The following is a 21,853-nucleotide window of genomic DNA, read 5'->3' on the forward strand; positions in this document are numbered from 1 at the left end:
ATATTTCATTATCGCCTTTGAAAGTAGAACCAAATATCTTTTTGCACACGTCCAGCCCAATATGTGGAGAATGATATAAGATGCATGTGAATGCATTGTCTGCATGAGTGTTCCCATCCTCACTCCTTGTTTGGAATTCACCTGTGAAGATGTTGGTAAGAATTGGTCTTCAGCAACCCATGCTTGTCATAATAGGCTACAAATGAGAACCAATCATTTGGAACTTGGTTGTCTTTACCCCCCTATCCTAGACTATGCTGCACCATATTTATTAAACAATTTAAAACATATGCATACTTCTTCTTGTCTCAGCTGTCAAGAAGAAAGATGAAGTTATCTTCAGCGATGAAGATGACTTCATGCTTGGAATGGAAGACAAGCCCAAGAGTGCAGAAAAGCCTAAGAGCAAGCTTGATGACCTTGAGAACAGTCGAGGGTCAGCCAAGTCATTCATGGATGGGTTGCTTGGGAAAGGTTCAGCAGTTGCACAATTAGAGACAAAAGAAAAGAAAACATTTGTGTTGGACTCTAAATACTCCAAGCCAACAGGTAAGGGATATACATGTACATAGAATAACTTTATTAGCGATGATCTAATCGTGGACCTATTAACTGGCATATTTCATATTTCTGAAGACTATCTACAATCTAATGTTTCTTTATATTTGTGTTAAGCTGACAAACAGGAAGAAGATGACTTTTTGTTTGGGAATTACCAGCCATCAGTGGCCTCTGGAGGGTCAAGGCCAGGGTCAAGGAGGTCAGTCAGGTGAGTAGTGTTGATGTAGAAGTATCCTTTAATACCTTATCTGGAAGAAACAGCTGATGGTGGAAACAAGGACAGTCTGAAATTGTTATTGTTAATGCTGTAACTATGCATTAAACTGTTGATGGATTGCATTTGTTAAGTCTCCCATAATTAAACATTGGTAGAAATGAAAAACAGTTAATGCATCCATGGTAGTATGTGTGACTCTTGATAGTTTAGTAATTGACTTCTGTTGATAAATGCATTGTGCAAAATACATGAAGTGCCAGATTCACTCACTTTCAAACCCCTGTTTAGGACTACATTTTATCCGTACAAATATGGATAGTTGTATCCTGAACAAATAATTTGAGACATTTTATGGTAAAAATTTTTCAAATATTTTCATGTCCTAGACTTATGCATGCTAGTTTTCTTCAAAGCTTTAAGTACAGCTATACAAACGTTCCATGGCAGTTATTTGCAGGCGGTGTAATATAGCTTTTATGATTAAATATGAACTTCTGGCTATTGTACCAAGTATTCTTCAGGGGAGATTGTTATCAAATTGGAAACATTTTGGTTGACTCTAGATTTCAAGATGATGATCTCTTTGGTGAAGACAAACCAGCGTCTAGAGGACGAAGTCAGTCACCAGGGGACACTGCTAAGAAGGTGCCAGAAGGAATGGACTGGTTGGACTTTGATACTGATGACAAACCTGCCTCAACTCCAAAACCAGCAGATAAACCAGCAGATCCCAAACCCACCGAAACAAAGTCAAAATCTAGTCCATCTGACTGGTTAGGGCTCAAAGATTCTGAATCCAGTGATGAGGACTTTTTCAGACCCAAAAGGACCCCTCCACCATCTAGCCAATCAGCACGAAGGACACAACCAGCTAAGACAGAGCCTAAGAAAGACAGCGCAGATGACTGGTTAGGATTAGCTGATAAGAAATCTGAACCTGAGAAGAAAGATGCCAGTGACAAGCCAGTGTTTTCTAGTATGAGTGGTGCAGCCAATCAGAATGATGACTATTTGGGTTTGGGCAAGGAGGTGGACCTGGATGATATACTCACGTAAGTAGGAATTTCTTATATTCAAGTAGATCTACCTGTTATTTCAAGGCCAAGAATTTCCAATACCCAGTACCCACTTTGAGAGCTGACTACAATGGGGATTGGGTGGTCACAGTGTCTGATCAGGTGTCAAAATACGAGTTGGAATAGATCATTCCTACCCTATAATGATTCACGGTTAAATTAGGACACCAAGGGGATTGGGTGGTCACAATGTGTCTGACAAGGTGTCATTGTACCAGATGGTATAGATCATTTGTATCCTGTAGCCATTCATGGTTAAATTAGGCAACCAAGGGGATTGGGTGGTCACAATGTGTCTGACAAGGTGTCATTGTACCAGATGGTATAGATCATTTGTATCCTGTAGCCATTCATGGTTAAATTAGGCAACCAAGGGGATTGAGTTGTCAGTGTCTGATCATTTGACCCCAGTGTCTGATCATTTGACCCCAGTGTCTGATCATTTGACCCCAGATGACATTCCTACCCAGAAGCAGCTCACGGTTAGAAAAGGAGACCAAGGGGATTGGCTGGTCAGGCTCAGGGACTTGGTTTATAGCTGGTCCTCACACCCTATGAGGGTCCAGCATCAAATATGTTAATATGGGTAACTGTGAGGTGAAGCCTCATTTGTTTTGTTTACTGACTCATATCCTGAACTATTTCAGTGATATGTGACTAGGAACAAATATCATGTAATTCTAAAGACATTTATTATCACATATGATTATTTGCTTTGGAATGTACCCATCTGTATATTACCACTGCTGATATTGCCCATTCATCAAAAATGCAGAATTGCCTTTGTTTGGTGAATGATGGACCTGATTCCTAGATTTGCCCTTTCTGTGACTGTAGCCTTGACAGGGGTCTTGATACCAATTCTTATGGCATTTTGCTAATGTAGTCAATTTGCAAGGCATTACTTTGGCTTTCCTCTCACATCAGACTGGCTTATCAAGATATACCTGAAAGGGGCATTGCGCCAAATTTCCTTCTCATTCTAACCAAGTCAGCTGCCACTCTGATCAGCACCTTTTTCTGCAGATCAAGGCCAGACTCACCGGCCTTCAGAGGCCAGACTCCTCCAGCCTTCAACAAGCAAGATGAACGAAACAAGGATCTTTTCACTCCTCCACCTACACGAGGCTCAGGGTAAGACTGACTGCCATTTTCATGTTTCAGGACTTGGCTAAAGGGAGTTGTACAAATGATCATGGAATACTATTTCATATCAGAAACTATTACCTTGATTCTGACTTTGTTGCATACACTTCCTATGGCATGCAAAACAGTGTAATCAAGAATTATGTCAAGGATACTTGTCTACTGAGAATCAGATATTACAGTTACACACTCAAATCTGCCATAGATTTAACTACTCTCAAACCACAACAGTACTAAATAAGGACGTTGAGACCCACCTACATTTAAGGTAGGGTTGTAAGAATGGATTAATCTATCGTTGGATTGCAATTTTTGAGTTTCAGATAGCTGTCAGTTAATGGAGAAAATGAAAAAACTGTTGATGCATTCATTGAGGAAATGACTTCAAATGAGACAATTCAAGGAGAAAAAACTATTGCAATATCAGATCGCAATAGTATGTTGCAGTAGACTATTGGTATCACAGTGGTCTTTTCCCCCTCAATAGTCACCTCTGTTTTTCAAAAGCGATCCTCCTTGGTGTACTTATGAGAATTAAAATGTCCATTTTAAAATCCTACAACAGTTGTAACCATATATCTAATATAATATTTACAAAATAAAAAACTTGTTTTAGTCTTGTGAGACCACTCCTACAGGGCCCTGCTGCAGCCCCCCAATCAAGAACGGGTAACTCTAAGCGTGAACCTCATACCTCATGCTATTGTTCTGTTGAAAGGGTGTGCGTGGTGTTCATTTTGAGTTTTCTGTCCTACCGATATGACGAGTGTAAAAGAATCTTAGTCTGTATGTATGGTGCCTTTCTTTACACATGTGCGTTAGATGGACTTCATGTGTTGATATATTCATCTTATATTGTATCTATCCTGTGGGTTTTCAGTTTTCCAGCCATGTGGCAGGCAAAATGATGGACCACGCCATCGTGGTTTCTTGCCGCATGTTCTTGGAGCAGGTAGTAGAGAGTTCATTTAGTATCTTTGCGTGCTGTATGGTAGGCTTTCCTAAATTCTCCCTTTCAGCGAATTTGCATCATTGTTGAGTGATAGCATGTTCATTTCGTATCTCTCTGGTTTTTTTTGCTATTCAGCTTTGTGTGTGTGTGTATATGTTTGTTGCTTCCCAGTTTCCGCAAGTAACTCTGGCGTGGTTCTGTGTCTTGCAGTTTAAGCCCTGTGCATTTTGCAGTGTCACCCTACTGCCACAGGATGCCAAAGTGTGTCTCCGCTGTTCAAAATAATTTCCTGTTACATTAGTTTGTTTTATGTTACACATGCACACATTCATATGTTTACACACACCGTGGCTGAGAGTATACAGGGTTTTTTTTGCCAGGGTTTTTGCGCCTCTCATGCATTCTTTCAGGCACACAGAGTTTGTTTTCACTAATCTGATTCAGATTATATTTAATGAAAGGTTTCTAAGGATAATCCATCCCCCGCCTACACCTCTCCCACAAGCAATGTTGCTGCACTAGCAATTGATTTCTTACTCAGCAGCAGATTGTCGGTGCTCACCTTTACCTCAGACGTGGTTTGCATGCTCTGACAGGAGATTGATACCATATCTACTAGTTGAGATTGCACCAGCGCACGTTTTTGGGGAGGTCCTGACCTGCACTCTGGCTCCGGTAGTTCAGGTCTCAGCCTGATGTTTATTGATGCCCTGGCCAAGAGTCTTTTGAGTGTGCCGGAGCTACTGAACTGCCGTTCACCTTGATGCTCTGATGTTTCTCCATAACACCAGGGGAATCCTGCTTTACAAGGCTACACCTATGTGTCTCATGATCGAGGTTCGTACTCTCTGAACCTGGGGTCTAGCACCAACCCTGAACTTGAACCCCAGTACAGTGCAGATTCTCAGCTTTGGTAGTTCAGGTCTCAGCCTGATGTCTATTGATGTCCTGGCCATGGGGTTGAGCGTGACAGAGTTACCAATCACCTTGATGCTCCGAAGTGCACCTGTCTTCACCAGGGGAACCTTGCATTGCCATGGTACTCCCTTGTATCTCAGCAGGGACCAGACTAGCACTGACCTGGGATTCGGCCCCTCTAAGGAGCAGATCAGCAGGCGCCACACCTGAATCCTCGGATTCACTTTGTGGCTTGGCCTCTGTCAGTTCTAAACTCCAGGTGCACGGAATTCCTGCTGCAGTGCAATATGTTGATAGGTGGGGCAGGTGGGACACGAAGGGACATGGTGGTGTGCAGATGGGGATTACAGAAACCCTGTTCTGCAGATTTAGTTCGGTTATTGGAGTTACTAAGACCCCGTTTTGGTTGAGAGCCTTGTGACCCCCACCATATCTGTGTACTACATGGCTATTTAAATGTTTTATGGCTCATTTGATGGTGCTTTGCCTAAGCAGCACCTTCTCATACAGCTCTTCGTAGCTGACATGAACAGGGTTCCACCAGCTCGGTGGTGACGCAGCCTACCTTGGAATTGCCAATTATTCTAAATTGGCTGTCTGGCCCTGTTTTTTTTCAAATATATCATCTCTCTCACTTTACTTGTTGGTGTGGAAGATGGCTTTGCTTGTGGTGGTGAGCTCTGGTCAAAGGGTTGGGGACATCCATGCGATACCCATTGACCCAACACTGACTGCATTTTATACTAATCATGTCCTTATTCGAATCCCGGATACCCACCACACTCAGATCGATATTACTTTCCATGTGACTGCTCATATCAAACTTCCGTCACTTACCCAGCCTTCTACACCGGGGACCGATCTTACAATTGCTCACACCATCTACCATCGACGTCCCGACAAAACCCTCTTCCTAACAGGAGCGATGCATTTGAGCATTAGTTTACACTATTTATTAGCTTGAGTCCTGGGTCATTGGCGTAAGTGTTTTTTACGCTTTCCCCCTCCTTGCCTTTCGCCATGCTTCAGGCTGTATTAGGGTTGAGAGTTGTTTTGGCATGTCCCCATACATTCTTCTCCATTGTAATGGTTGGGGGTTGGGGTTTTATGTCGACTGATTTCAACCAATCACATATAAGCTTAGGTTTGCTATTCCCAACCTGGACACGCCCCCGCCTGATTGACATCAGCGGTCATGTGACTCAGTGCGCGTGTTTTTTCTACTTTTGTATCAGTTGTAGATTTCACTCCACTGCAGGTTTGGTTGTTGCCAGACAAAATACTGCCACCGACTGTATGTGTTTGGGAGTCTGTCTTATGCTTATAAGTACCCAAAGGAGGATCTCTTTTGAAAAATTATCGAACAAACCTGCAGAGGTTTCTGATTCTTTGAAAAGAGTCATCCTTTGGGTAGGGTCGCCCCTCATTCTGTGTTGATACCTCACATGAAAAGTGAGGTACAAGGTTCACACTTAGAGTTACCTGCTCTTGGCTGTAGGGGGCCTGACAGGGCCTGTAGGGGTGGGCTCACAAGACAAAATCGAGTTTCTGTTTTGTAAATTTTTTATTGAAAAATATGGTTACAACTGTTGTAGAATTTCAAAATGGACAATTTAATGCTTATAAGTATCCCAAAGAGTACTCTTTTCAAGGAAACAGAAATTTCTGCTGGTTTGTTCGAATTTAAGCCATTTGTGCTCAAATTATAAGATCAGACTTCATGGTTAGAAGGTTTCTTGACTTACATTTTGGATCAGTTGATCCCTCATGTGTTTTTGTTTATCAGTTATGTTGTATTTCTATTCAAATGTATTTGTCTTCAGTTCATCAGCTAAGGAGGACACTCACAAGCCAACAAGACCAATACCTGATGCAAGACCTGATGATGGTTTCATGAAAGGCCGAAGTGAGTGTTATCTTTTGAATACAAAAATAGAGAATGATTGAATTCCCTTCAATCTGACCCAATGAATGAGGCATAAACCCATGAAAAGTGTCAATTTGTGCATAAAGTCTTTAGTCTGAGTGACTGCCCCCTAACCATGATTTTCGTAGATTTTGGGTTCATTATGTGGCCTAGGACTACCTGAACTGATTATTTTTGGCAGAGGTTTGCTAGACTAGACTTTAGGAAACTGGCAGACATGTGCAGTTTAGGTTTAGTCGACAGTTGGATTCTGTTATGAATTAAGTCTCAATATAAAAATATTGAAGAATACAGTGTCAAGCACTGTAATATGCAAAACTTCAAGCCAGAGAGGCATTTTCTACTTTTAAGGACTCTAGCCCTTATTAGAGCAGCCCCACACATCTCGCCCATGGCCCCCAGAAGAATAAGCAGCTGTTCTGCTGTTACGCCAGTGGGAGAGCTGGTCATCTGGTGGGATATGAAATCCTGCTCTCTTATTATTCAGCGATGGGTATTTTATTGGTGGTGGTTTTGTTACTGTTCCCTTGGTTATAACATAGTAATACGCTAAAATCCACTGTTTTTACCGTTCCCTGCACTACGCGTCGCTGTTTTGGGGGGGTGGGGGGTGTTTGTCAGTGGACATGGTAGGTCGTAGCCATACTTTCCACCTTATTTCGGGGTTGGGGGCTGAGACTTACGTTCATTACTTGTCATTTTTGTGACTTTTGATTGACTCCTTGTTACCCCTTCTTGCCACACCCCCACCTGATCGACATCAGTGGTTTGGTGATACGTTAAGTGTGTTTCTTTCACTCTCTGCTGAGGCTGTGACATCAAGGGTTTGAAGGGTACATGGCAAACGACAACATGAAAAGTGAGGTACGAGGTAGATGTCGAGAGTAGGGGTGGTGTCACAAGACAAAAACGAGTTTTTTGTTTTGAAAAATATTTATTGAAATATTGTTACAACTGCCGTAGGACATTTTAATGCTTTATGTACTCCAAGGAGGACATTCTTCCAACAATTCATAACCTCTACAGGTTTGTATATTATGAGTAGAAATATTCATGTTCATATATGCTCACAGAAGGAGTGGCAGGATTTTCCCGACACGGGACAATGGACATGGATGATGAAGTGGACATGGGTCAAAAACCAGGGCCTCCCCGTCAGTCCAAGATCATGTCCCAGGTGTACCAGCAACAACCTGTGAAGAGAGATGTCACTCAGTACGCTGGGCCCTCTCACGACACAACCACATCCGAACATACACCAGAAGTCATTAGAAAAGTGAATATGTTGACTGTCTTTTGCCAGTAACTTTGAACTATTTTACTTTAAAATTAAAGTAAGTGGGATTATATAAGTTATCTGGTACTAAGAATTTATATTCATGTTGATAGTATGTTCATATTAACAGGCTTTCACAATTGGTCAGTCCAAGAACTTTGTGGACAAGTAACTGTTTATTAAATTGTGTATTCTGTGGCCTTAATAGTATGTAATGTTCAGTAGCCTTCTTTCCCTCCATTTAGTCTCACAGTCTATTGTAGAGTTTTACAGTTGATTGTATTTTAATGTCAATGAGTGGATTCCAGGAGTCAAGACCTATGTATGGATAATTGATGCAACTGCTTCATTGAACTTTTAATGTGTGAAATGCTATATTTGGCAGGATTCATTAGTGAACGCAGGTCCAGGTTACAGTCAGTCCCTACAAGACTTCCTGGAGGAGCCAGTTCCCAAGCCCAGTACACGGCACCAACCCCAGCCTCATCTCCCAGACTTCCAGCAACAGCAACATCTACTCCAACAGCAGGCCCAGCTACAGCGGATGATGCAGGACCTTCAGTCACAGTACCGTACCTCCCCACAGGTAGGTTGAAGGGTTTGTCTTAGATGCTGAATTGAATGTATAGTTTATATCAGTATCAGTTCAATCATGCCCCAGCAGTGTATCGTTTGAGTCAGCAACTTTAGCTGTTTGTAATGTTTATTCCTGTGATAAAACTATGGGTTGGAATAATATAACCTCTGATATGTGATCTTTGGTTAAGCAGCTGATATGAATCAAAGTAACTCAACTTAGTCTTCTTTGTAAGCTCATGCATATTTTCTGGTGATAATTGTACTGTAGCATTTTTAAACTACTGTCATATGGATGATGTTGCAGACTACACCTAGTATTCCCGTTCTGGGGTCAACACCCTTTCCATCAACTCCACAGTCCTTCAACAGCTTAGGCGGTCATCTGGACGATCTTCCTGGATCTCTAGAAGAGGCTCAGTCAAGGGTAAACCTGATAGACTATAGCTTATTGGCACTGGTGTTGTTCTTTAGACAAGTCTAAATCACAGTGATCATGAAAAGATGTAGTAGAAATCATGAAGCAAATATTATAGACAAACAATATTTGAAACATTCATTTGGTGTTCAGCATCAGATCTGTGATTCACTGTCAAATTTTCCCGAGAGGATCTGATATCTTTGAATGATCATGCATGTCTGTATTGGATTATGTTCTTGTGTTAGATAAATTATGAAATTATGTGGTTTTCTTGTCAGATTCGAAAACTTGAGATAGAGAAACATTATGCAGAGTCATTGCTGGACAGTACACGAAGGAGATACGATGAAGAGATTGCAGCTATAGAAGCTTCATATAAGTAAGCAAAGTCTCTGCTGTTAGCACAAAGACTTGGCACTTGTTTTTTGTGAAGTGTTTCAGGGAATTCAGTATGTTATGTTGCAGACATCGGTTATTATCCCCCTGGCATGTAATGCGGGGGGATATAGTTGACGCCTCGTTCGTCCGTCCATCCGTCTGTCCGTCCCTTATCATTTGTTTCTGGAGCATAACTCAGAAACCGTTCAATATTTTTACACCAAACTTGACAGATATAATAATCTCAACATATAGTTGTGCCTTTTGCTATTGACAGAGTTTTGACATTTTCGTTTTTTATCCCCTTGGCATGCAATGCGGGGGGGAATATAGTCAACGCCTCGTCCGTCCGTCCGTAATCATTTTGTTTCCGGAGCATAACTCAGAAACCATTCGATATTTTTAGACCAAACTTGATAGATATAATGATCTCAACCTATAGTTGCGCCTTTTGCTCTCAACCTATAGTTGTGCCTTTTGCTATTTACAGAGTTTTAGCATTTTTATTTTTTTTGTTTTTCCATGGAACATGGTGTTAGTCTAGTGACTTCGTTCTAGGCAGGCTTCGTTTCAGGAGCAGAACTCAAAATCCATTCAATATTTTGTTGCAAAACTTGGTAGATATATCAATCGGAACCTAAAGTGGTCCCTTTTTCTACTTACAATTTTTTGTGATTTATTATTTTCTCACTTCCCATGGAAACGTTTTTGACTTACTCTCAAAAGTGAGAGGTGTGTTTCGTTTCCGGAGCACAACTCAAAAACTTCTTAATATCTGTGAGTAAAACTTGGTAGATATGTGTGGCAGACCCCAAAGTGGGACCTTTAGCTATTTCCTTTTTCTTTTATGTATTATTTTCTCGGTTCCATGAACATGTTGCTGACTTCGTTTCCGGAGCACAGCTTGAAAACCATGTCATATCTTTGAAAAGATCGTGGCAGATATAAGAGACAAATCTTGAAATGGTGACTTTTCTGATTACAGATATATGGCATTTATATTTTTCATGAATTCCATGGAAACAATTCAGACTTGGTCTAAAAACACAATAAGTAACTGTCGGATGTTCAAAGGGGAGTTTAAGCCCAACTCATTTACTGTGGTTCCATTTTCAGAAACAGACTGCAGATTTTGGAAGATTCTAATCGCAAGAAAGAGACGAGGTAATTTCATTATTCAGCACAGTTGTGTGAATTCACATAAGAGCCTAATTAAATTCTCCAGATAGGGACTCTTATAACAATATGGTTACAGAAACACTGTTTAAATACCACTCTATTTTGGATGTGCCATGTATGTTTATGTGATTGTAGGTTGCGAAATGAGAATGAGCAGTTGATGGCCGACCATCTGGAGCGTGTGAGAAAGATGGAGCAGGAGAAGGCAGACATTGCTAACCAGAACTACAAGAACCTAGAGGAGGCAGAGCGTGCGAGAGCCCAGGACATAGAGAAGCTCAAGGAACAACACAGGTACTGAGGCTGAAAGAGCTGTAGAATTATTAGGGTAGAAATTTGGAATTTAGATGTGTACAGAAAATGGCAATATGAAGTTGTGTACCATTACACTTTTCAGATCGGCAATTGCTGAAATAAAGAGAGAGCAGGAAGAGATTATAGAGAGGCTGAAGAAGTCCAAAAACCTGGAGATTGAAGCAGTGGCCAGTGCACATGATACCTCCAAGTAGGTTATATGATCTAAAGGGCACTTCCATGATGCAGATACACTGATGTCTGATCCTTCAGCTAGAAGCTCAGAGGCCCAAACATAGAAGATTAACAATACTGACACAGGCCGCCCTTCAGTACTAATACATCTGATGCTATCTACAGTAACACAAGTATATTCTTATTCCATAGAAATCAGTATTTGAATGTCAGGTAGTTCGGTCATGTGAATGTGTGCAAACTAAGCTTGACATCAGGCTTCAAGAGATTTAAACAGGTGTCATTTACTAGGGTGTTGCATTCTGCTAGGTAGGAATGTGATATGGATGAAGACTACCTGGTTGTGTTGTTGGACCCATCACCTTGACTTTGTGTGTGTTCAGGAGCCTGACTGCGGTGGTTGAACAGATCCAGAACAATGCCAAAGACCTTGGGGAGCTGCAGTTCAAGGTGGACAGCTGGCACCGTCAGGGACTGGACGACAGGGAGATCTCACTCAAGTCCAAGGACGAACAACTCAGGAGTAAGTCTTTTGGGATGTAATTGCCAGTATTCTTCAGTCTTTCGATCCTTCCTGAAACATGTTGCATGTGGATTTAATGGATCCATCCTATCATTTTCAACATATCCTTTCTGAGAGTATTTCGAACAATGACATGCTCCTTAAACAAGGGATTTCCCCCATCTATTTTGGTGTTTTTCTGCATATTGAAATCAACCATGTCAACAGATTTAAACTGAAGACAAGTTTCACAGGCCACAGATTCATGTATTTGACAGTTCGCCAATCCAAATATGTTTTTGTTAACCTGGGGTCATGAATTTCTTCTCATGGTTGGACAGTCGACCTATATTGAGACGATTGAATGTAGTTTTGCAGGAGCGTCTCACTCGCCAGGAGGCAGACAATGAGAATGAGAGGAAGAGATTGGAAGATCTCATCGCCAGGATGGAGTCACAGCTCCGCGATCAGACAAGGTTGCTGGATGAGGTAGGTGATTGGCTGCCACTTGTATGTAGGCAGCACTAGAAATACCTGCCTGCCCAATCACCAGGGTTTCTCAAATGCACATGCCTGACTGTTGGGTTAAAATATAGACATGTTGTATGAAGATATTTTTGAGGGAAGGTAAGTTTTGGTCAGGGTTGGGAAGTTTTACATCCAACCAGCCCAGTGGTCTCACTAAAAGTTTTGGTTTCATACCCTGATATAGGATCTAAGGCTTTCACTCATGGTTCACTCCATCTTCGATATCTCCTGGGTATACTTTCCAATAAATCTCTTCTATACCCTAATTGCATCTACAGCCCTTTGTTGGCTCCTCATTCTCACAGCAGCCTGTCAGCTTAGCTGCTGTTACAACCAAGCTTCTTAGTGTCAAAGATAGCGGTTGCATCTGCGAAGGTTTGTTCACAGTGTGTCTCAGATTTTGGGAAATCATACAAATTTACATGTCCAAAACCTACTATCATTCGAGAGCTCTGAACATCACCAGTATCATTGTACCCTTGCCAAGAGTATTTTTGCTGTTGTAAGAAGTGATTTTATTGGATAAGGATTGGTTTCTAACGATGGTTATTTCCTGCAGTCTGCTACTAGGATCATGATTGGTCAAAATTGTGCATGTGACCTAAAGCAGGCAATCCTATTGCAGCAATGGATACCATACTCATGAACGAAAACTTATGTACATTCAGATGAAAGTTTGGGGTAAAATCCTGCTATTCTGAACATGTTATGCGAAACATTACCTATTATACATCTATTATGGAACTTAGTGGACATATCGTGCTTGGTCATGACCTGTGACAAAAATGTTTCATGCATATATTTTGCATTAAACATTGCGTCCGAGTGTAAAGTTCAGGGCGACAAAAGCCGAGATATCAAATTACATTACACAGTCACCCAAAAAGATAGAAATAGGAAGTTATTATGTATGTTTGGCAGTGTTTATGAGTACTGTTTTGATTTTATTCTTCAGTTTATTTGCTTTGTTTAATTATTTTCTTGAAACATCATTACTTTGCTCCTTGACAACTTTGATGTGAATTGTATGTTCGTTAGGTTCCGAAACTTATATACATTTTGATGCAACTACTGCCTGGCTGGTTTACTGGGTAACTTGGTCAGGGGACTCATGACGTCTTGGCCAGTTTTCCGCCCTACTGTATTGAAAATAACTATATTCTAACAAAATCATTATCAGTGGGAAGCATCCATGATCAATGATTTTATGCATATGTGAGTTTGATGGACTGCCACATTTGGAAATAGGACTCTCCCCTAAATACGCCATGAGTCCCTAGGACTCCCAGTCTTAAGCAGCTATGTAAAACTCTGTTAAACTTGGACTACAGGTTGATGATGGTGGTTGGATATGCTGAAGAAGGCAGTTTAAATCTTAGACAGTTACCATGTATTGATCATGTCTACATAACTTGTATATAGTCAATATGTCAGACACAGGTACTCAGTGGAGATAAGGTAGATTTTTGGAGCAGCATGTCCACAAACTTTGAACTTTCAGATTTGAAATGGCATTCTTCAACTCATACTTTGCTTAAGAGGTGGCTATCAAGCTGTCAAACTCATTGGGATGGTTGGGTATGTCATAGCTTGATACTCAGGATGTCAGTCACCTGTTTGCATGTTCCAGTCTTGATTATTACAGGCTACAATCATCATACCTGGAATGTAACTGAGTGTGACAACCAAGTTTGTAATGAAGAAGTTTGTTATAAATTTCACTATCTGTGAGTGTCCATGGGTTAGTATCAGAAGAAGAAATCACCAAGAGTTTGTTTCCACTCTTAGTAACAGGGTATGAAGTAAGGTCCATTCAACTGCCAAAGATGGGATAGATTTCTGATGGATGGTCTATATTTACAGCTAGCCAACCTGATGGTCTGGTAAAAAATTTAGATATTCCGTTCATCAAGGTAAATTTATACAAACCAGTTGAGGTTATAAATTCTTTAAAGAATGTCCTCCTTGGGTTACATATGAGCATTTTTATGCCCATTAAAAAATCCCTACGACAGTTGCAACTATTTTGATAATATAATATTTACACAACAAAAAAGGAACCATACATACAGTAGCTGACTCTTTCTCACTCATAATTCCGTAGGTAGATAGCACAGAGACTCTCAATGGACTACGCACGTCTTTCTGGTCAAACGACAGCATGAAAAGTGAGGTGCAAGGTAGATGGACAGAGTTACCTGCTTTTGGCTGTATGGGGTGGTCCTGTAAGGGCGATTTCACAAGACAAAAACAAGTTTTTTATTTTGTAAATAAATTATTATAAAAATAGTTACAACTGTCATAGGAATCTTTAATGGACGTAAAAATGCTTATATGTACTCCAAGGAGGATTTTTTCTGAAAAAGAATCATGAGATCTGGTTTGGTGAAATCAATTTTGGGCTGGTGACATTTTGAAGTTATCAGCCCTGATGTCTGATGGGGCTTTCGGCCTGTTTCATGCACTGTTATTAGTGTAAGAATAAATAACCTATTCCACTGTGAACTTTAACCTTGCCTCCTGTAGGAACGATGGAAGGTCAAGCAGGACCATGGTCGTCTGGATGCGCAGCAGAAGTCTTTGGAAGAGGAGCGAAGAGTGTGGGTTGAGCAGCAGGCCAGGGAGAGAGACATGATAGAGAGAACCAGGGTGAGACAGACATTGTGTTGTTAAAGGGGATGGTGAAGCAGAAAGTCAATGTGAGGAGGAATTTGTGTCAGGTAAACAGTCAGGGTGAGGCAGACTTTGTGTTAGGTAGATGGCCAGGGTGAGTCAGACTTCATGGCAGGTAGATGGCCAGGGTGAGGCAGGCTTTGTGTTAGGTAGATGGCCAGGGTGAGGCAGGCTTTGTGGCAGGTAGATGGCCAGGGTGAGGCAGACTTTGTATTAGGTAGATGGCCAGGGTGAGGCAGACATTGTGTCAGCTAAACAGTCAGAGATAGGCAGACCTTCGGTTGGAAGATGCTGTTTACTCTGAGAATCAATAGATAATTCGTATGGACACACAACATGATTTTGGCACTTTGTCTTGTGCCATATACTGGTTGTCATTATTGTATCTTCCAGAAGTCGATGAACCTCTGAAAAGGTGCAGTGTAAACATCACTGGCGGTGTGTGTTCTGTAACTGAAATTGATCTCACATGCACAGTGTCATGTGTCTGACTGCTCAATGTGTTTTGACAGATCACTTTACATCTGATATCAGTATCCCTCTGGGAATACAGAGAAATATGTCATGTAGAGAAATATGTCATGTAGAGAAATATGTCATGTAGAGAAATATGTCATGTAGAAAACATATGTCCTTGTCAGTCTGCCTTCCTGGAGGAACAGAGGTCATCTATGAACCAGATCAATGAGGAGAGGCGGGCTCTGGCTGAAGAGAGGACCAAGTTTAATATTGATCAGAAGATGATGAGAGAGAGGATGAACAATGACTCCATCAAAGCAGCTCAGGTAACGGAAATATGCTATTTTTCTCATTTCCCACCATAAATCTGTGTATTCATGTTGCTGTTGTTATCCAATGGATTTTCATTATCAAGAACAGGATAGGAAGTGTAAAGTTACATCACCTGTTATGTTTTCAAGGCTGAGGCTGAGTATGACGTCTTGGTGAAGTCCATAGCAGAGGAGCGATCCAAGTCATCTCAGAGATTACAGGAACTGCACAGAGAGGAAGACAAAATTGATGCAGAACGAACACGGCTGGAGAGAGAGAAGGCAAAGATTGATGCAGAGAAGGAGAGACTGTCTGACCTGGCTATACAGGTGAAACAGAAGTCTGCAGAAGTCGAGTCTATGAGCGAGGTATGACCGGTTAGATGGTTAAAATTTTAAACTGATTAATCTTAATGTGGATGAAAATGATGTTCCATACTTGACACTTTATGTGATTGCTTCATTTATTATTGCAGATGGCATCGCGCTCTCATCGAGATGGTGAGAAGTCGCTGTTAGAGGCCAGACAGATAGAGTCCCAACACAACCAGCGCCTGGAGGAGATACAGAAACAGCTCCAGAACATCAAGAACATGGAGGAACACATCTCTGAGGTAGTGCCACAAAGCCAGATGCTGCAAGAGGCTGGGAGTTGTACCCTGTAACTTATGCTGGTCCATATGGCTGGTGATAGCTGATGGCTGTATTTTGAACTAGCGCTTAGTGGCTGCAGCATCAGACGAGACACACAGTCAATATTTGGATTTAATATTCTCTTTGGCCATGTTTATTTGCTGCTTCATCACTTGTGACCCCCTTGAGTGAAACAAGAACATGTTTTCACTGTAACAAATATTGACCCTACCTGCCCCTTCTTCATTTTGTGTAACAGTCATGGTTAACAGTCAATCTGTTGGGTTTGTATTTATCATTTGGTTTGTTGTAGAATCACTGCAGTGGTGAAAAAACTATGTATATATTTTCAGGAGAAATTGCGACTTGCTAAGGAGAAAAAAGATGTGGAAAACCTGAAGAACTCCTCCCTGTGTACAAACTGTCGGACCCCACTGAGACCTATGGACTCCAACATTGTTCCTGCACATGGTATGTGGAAACTCACATCTCTCATGTACACTGAAACCCCTTCAAACTGTATTCATCCATTAGCTTCAGTGGGGTAGCCTAGTGGATCAAGTATTCAATGGTCACACTGACTCCTGACATGGGTACGGCATGTGAATCCCACATATAAACCTGAAGCATACTTCTCACTATATATCAGGTCATCTCTTGTTTTCCCAGAATAACAGCATTTGAAGTTTTTGTTTTTGACAGGTTTTACTTTTCGCTAGAGAGACCTCTTCCCAGATTTTACTTTGCCTAACTTTATGTGAACATCAACATTCAAATGATATATGAGTTTTTGAAATCTATTGAAAAATATTGGTCAAGATTAAGCTCAAAGTACAAATGTTTTCCCTTGTGGGATTGGAACTGCAACTCTAAAATTCGCAGGCTCACACTCTACAGCATAGCCACCAGGCTGACGAAGGTGATGGGGTTGAATTATCTACTTTTAGTTACTGTCATTAAATTGATTTTACGTGCGCTTCTGTTATTGTTATGTAGCTTCATTGAATGAACGTCTACATTGTAATTATCCATCATATATATGTTAGATAAAACACTTCTCCTTGGTTTTGGTAAACAATGTAAATCCATCAGGACTTCCCTCACCCTCCAGTTTTACATTGTCTACCAAAACCTCTGAGGCGTGTTTCCTCCTATACTTCTGGGCATAGTTATTTTTATATAGTGTCAACTGACTAATATTTCATGTCCCTCAACACTGTCTGAACCCAGAAGTAAATTTCTTTTGGTCTAATAAGTTCAACTGGTAAGAGTTTAAATATAACACTGACATTAGAAGTAGATTCAGAGCTTCATGGCACAGGCTGATTCCTCTCCCGAGGAATCATAATTTTTATGAGTCATAATGTTTGCCCTAATTGGTTGTATAGGCAATGTTTCCCTTAAGTACAAGGATAATATATTATGTTGCTGTTGGCACTCTCCTTGTTCTGTTGTTTCAGTGCCCATGATGACAGCAGGACCAATGTCACCTGTCAATGGTATGCGGACTCCAATGCATGCTGGGAACATGATATATCATGGTAATTCTGGTATGAATTTGTCCTTTAACGCCATTGAGTCCATAACATCATCAATAGCAGCAGACAGATCAGTGAGACTGTGGAAGATTGAAGCCTTGAAGGTACGTTAGTGAGGGAGGGTTGACAACAGTGTAGTGGCTGGTTTTTACTTAGCCTCACACTAAGCCTCTCAACTATCTGACTATCTGTGAATTCTGACATATTTTCTGGACGAATACATGGCACTATTTGTGGATAACAACTTCTTTTTATGTACAGAATAAAATGAAGTTTTTATCCGTAAAACATGTCATGTGTTCATGTTCTTTCAGCTTCTAAATGCCTTTTAAAAAAATTCATATTTTCTGGATTCCCAGCAGCGTTCTTCTAAACATGTATTATCATCATTTAAACATTGACTTATCCTACGTCTGTACATTCCAAATTCCAAAACCATTTTCTGGCACCAGTTAGACTAACAATGTATACAATCTGACATCCTCTCCACATACTGGACTCGAACAGCCATTCATGTATTCACTGGCCACTTGACAACTAACATCCTGTTACCATGGTAACTGATAATCTCTTAGGTCCCAGCAGTTGCTAATTGTGAGATACCTAGCAGTGTTAGCCGTACATTTGTTTTTACAAGCTGAGCGACAATGTGAGGATCTAGGTATGTTTTGTCAATCAATTACTGAATGTGCTGATAAAAGGGAACAATTAATTTGGTGAGGAAGTGTGAATATGATTGTGACAGTAGTATATGTATGCATATTGATAATAAATCCAGTGATATAAATGTATATGTAAATACAGATATTTTTTTTCAAATTTATTTACCAAGAAAATAGATATGAGACACTAATTTCATAATATAAGCCATTTACAATGTATGGTGCTGTTTGAAAGGTATTGGTACATATGTCAAGCATGATCCCTAGATGTGCCTCTTGGAGATTAGGCCCAGATATGAATTTTATGTTTTGGGGGTTTTCATGGAACCTTTACATGGGTTGTGGCTTTGAGGATGTCATCTTGTTGATGACAAGATGACATTCTCAAATTTTGGCAGAATTTGGTGGTAGTGTTCTTTTCCAGAGCAGAACCATATAACCTTACAATACTTTCCTTCCACTCTGCCCGACCAAAACATTAACATTCTAGAATTATAATTAGCAGACATGTACATGAAGAGTATTTTGCCGTTGCAGAGGATGTTGATGACTTTTTCTTCTTGTTCAGATAGCTTCAGGCCTTGAGCTTTCTGTTGCATAAAAGTGACATATATTTTCTTTAAACCAGTGTGATTAACAAAGATGGCATGGTTATGGCTTGATTTTCGGGTAGCAACAGGCATTGGACATGCTTGCACTGCATTTAACAACTGTAGGGATAAAAGTTGAATGTAGATTGGTAATGGTGAGATGAACTGTCCCAAATTTATAAAGTCTTAATGATTTCTTGTGAGAAAGTTTTGGACTATTTAGCAAAATGTACAGATGGAGCAGCTTTGAGACAGATCGAGAGTTGTTTGGGATGATTATGCATTTGTTAGCTTTGGTGCTGTTTGGCGGGATTATCTTCTGGATTTAATTGTCACTGAAATAGCTTCTCACTTACGTTTGATATGGATTTTTTTATTTCAGGACAAGGAATACTTAGAAGAAGAAAGTATTTTCTTAGAGACACTGAAACATTCACCATATCATGGCTCACAGAAGATATGATCTTGTCACCAGGTGGATCATCCAGAGAATTACTGATATAGTAACTATAAGGGCATGATGTCTACAGTCATCAGCTATCAGATCAGCATGAAGTGCTTGCATTTTTCATCATAATCCATCCTAGGTGTGAATCAAGTGTTGTCAGTTCTTTATAGATGCATGTATGGAACATGGCACACAGCAGTAGTCACTGGAACCAGAGACAGCAGCATTGAGTGTAGACAGAAAATGGATCTGATGACAGACCATAGATCTGAAGATTGATCTGCGGATTTATTGTAGTTACGATTGTGACATAACTTGCTGTATAATATATCATGATATGAAATAATATGAGGGTTATGATTGTGACAGAACTAGTAAGCTATGGACAGAAAGACCCAGGAATTTGGTGGTTAAAATAGGTCAGAATGGGAGGTCGTAAAGAGACCTTAGCTGGTATGCAATGGCTGGATTGATTGCTGATCCAACTTATGTCCTGTACCGCCTCCCTGCATCCTCAATGTCTCCAGGGTATATGTTCCGATGAATCTCCACTATATCCTGGATGCATCTACGGCTAAGCCCGATAAATTTATTACCTCCCTTGGCTATTTATTATGGCCTTCCTGTAGCCACATGTATCCATCTTACATACATCATGTGTCCGTCCTGTAGTGGTTATGTATTGCCTGTACGCATCGTGTATCCATCCTGTTGTGACCAGGTATTGCCTGTATGTATCATATATCCGTCCTGTAGACCTGTAGTCCATGATATTGCTGTCTTCTGTGTTTAGTGGCTAAAGACATAGATCCTGACAGCAACAGTGATAATCATGTACAAGAGTCTGCTCTACATATCTGTTATGTGTGTTTCTCTTCTGAGTAACTATGAATAATGTCATAGTTTCTACAGGTGCCACACAAATTTGCACTGGTATGATAAAGATAATGTACATTGCATGTATCTGAAAAACTGCATATATCCTTGATATTTGTAGGTTTATTAGGACAACAGTTTGCAGATATAATTAAATGTCCAGTTACTTTAAATTACATGTATACTTCCCATCAAGAGTTTAGACTCATTAGTGTAATCATAGCCACTTACATCAGGCAACTGTTCTGGACTAAATTTGGCAAAATATTATACAGTTATGGTACAGTTTACACATGAACTTAAGTATTGTAAAACAAATTCAGATCAATGAAAATATTATTGTCATGAGTTCAATAAATGATAAAAATGAAAACTGAAAATTTGAGAATTCTTCACAAAACTTTACCCCAAATGAAGCTGTTCACATGCATGATATTTGCACACGCTTTTCAGCAAATTCATGCAAATTTAATGTAACCATCTATGTAAACATGACATAGAGTGAGTGTTTTAAGTAAGTCTAACCTTTTGATGGGAAATATATCATTCATGTCAATACAGTTTCACAATGAACCAGAACAAACTCCACTGTAACACAGTTCTAGGGTTTTCTGTTCATGATCCTCCTTTCGTTGTCTCGGAGTGTGGTTTCTGTAATTCCATGTGTTTCTATGCTAATCATGGCAAGAAGCCTTGTATTTGTGGAATATGTTGCTATTTATGTTTAAAGAAATCAAGTTCACTACCAATGTGTTTCCATACCAGTAGCCTGTACCACTTATTTGATGCACATATGTTTGAAAATCACACAACCACACATTTTGTTAAATCTGCATATCACTATATACCCAAGATGTCATCATCCCTCTCCAAGATCATTTGCATCAAACTATTGTGTGAGATCCATCCATGAACGTTTTAGTTTTATATTTTACTGGGGCTTCTTTTCAATTTATGTGGGTTTGTTTGTTCCTTTATTTATATTCAGAGACTAAACAATAGTCTAATAGCTTGTTATATCTCCTCTGGGACACTGCATTCACTGTGGGGAGTTTTATCCCTTGGGCAAAAAGCTTGATGTGCACAACTTCAGGCTGTCTTCTGACTTCTAACACACCAGGATATAGGTGAAATACTGTTCAGAGGGGTGTTCATCTAAATCACACATCTTCAAGAACACTGTCTGAGCATGTAGTAAACCGTGTCCTAACACTAAAATTGTAAGACTGAGGGTTGCATTGAGCACTCAAGCAAAAATCCTCATGGACCCTTCATTTACAAACACTGTTGACTGACAGGTGACCAAACCATACATCATGTCTGATGGTTTAATAGATTCTTGTCTTCAACAATACCCGCTGTTCTAGTACATGGGTAGACATTGCCACCAGTCATTTTGTCAGGTACTAGTGATAACTTAAAGGGACAAATTGTTTTCATCCAAACCTCAGTCTCTTGCACTGTGAATGAGTTCATTGCGACCAACTGTGTCTGATGCGGTTACTGTCAGTATTACC

The 21,853-nt window shown here is 40.3% G+C and overlaps 1 protein-coding gene across 1 annotated transcript in view; it reads left to right on the forward strand.

The window, feature by feature from the left end:
* Nucleotides 1–20,703, forward strand: part of LOC137283571 (fas-binding factor 1 homolog) — a 35,164-nt gene extending 14,461 nt beyond the window's left edge. Inside the window, exons 10-30 of the mRNA XM_067815144.1 lie at nt 313–549; nt 676–769; nt 1,342–1,830; nt 2,881–2,988; nt 6,694–6,776; nt 7,871–8,073; nt 8,459–8,659; nt 8,957–9,076; nt 9,349–9,449; nt 10,565–10,612; nt 10,763–10,921; nt 11,025–11,132; nt 11,500–11,639; nt 11,989–12,107; nt 14,673–14,795; nt 15,461–15,604; nt 15,740–15,958; nt 16,066–16,203; nt 16,576–16,693; nt 17,683–17,864; nt 19,395–20,703. Of these exons, the coding sequence (XP_067671245.1) occupies nt 313–549; nt 676–769; nt 1,342–1,830; nt 2,881–2,988; nt 6,694–6,776; nt 7,871–8,073; nt 8,459–8,659; nt 8,957–9,076; nt 9,349–9,449; nt 10,565–10,612; nt 10,763–10,921; nt 11,025–11,132; nt 11,500–11,639; nt 11,989–12,107; nt 14,673–14,795; nt 15,461–15,604; nt 15,740–15,958; nt 16,066–16,203; nt 16,576–16,693; nt 17,683–17,864; nt 19,395–19,475 (3,215 nt within the window). The 3' untranslated portion in view covers nt 19,476–20,703. The remainder of the gene's footprint in view (nt 1–312; nt 550–675; nt 770–1,341; nt 1,831–2,880; nt 2,989–6,693; nt 6,777–7,870; nt 8,074–8,458; nt 8,660–8,956; nt 9,077–9,348; nt 9,450–10,564; nt 10,613–10,762; nt 10,922–11,024; nt 11,133–11,499; nt 11,640–11,988; nt 12,108–14,672; nt 14,796–15,460; nt 15,605–15,739; nt 15,959–16,065; nt 16,204–16,575; nt 16,694–17,682; nt 17,865–19,394) is intronic.
* Nucleotides 20,704–21,853: the final 1,150 nt, after the last annotated feature.

The sequence above is a fragment of the Haliotis asinina genome, chromosome 5, assembly GCF_037392515.1.
Source record: "Haliotis asinina isolate JCU_RB_2024 chromosome 5, JCU_Hal_asi_v2, whole genome shotgun sequence".
NCBI lineage: Eukaryota > Metazoa > Mollusca > Gastropoda > Lepetellida > Haliotidae > Haliotis > Haliotis asinina.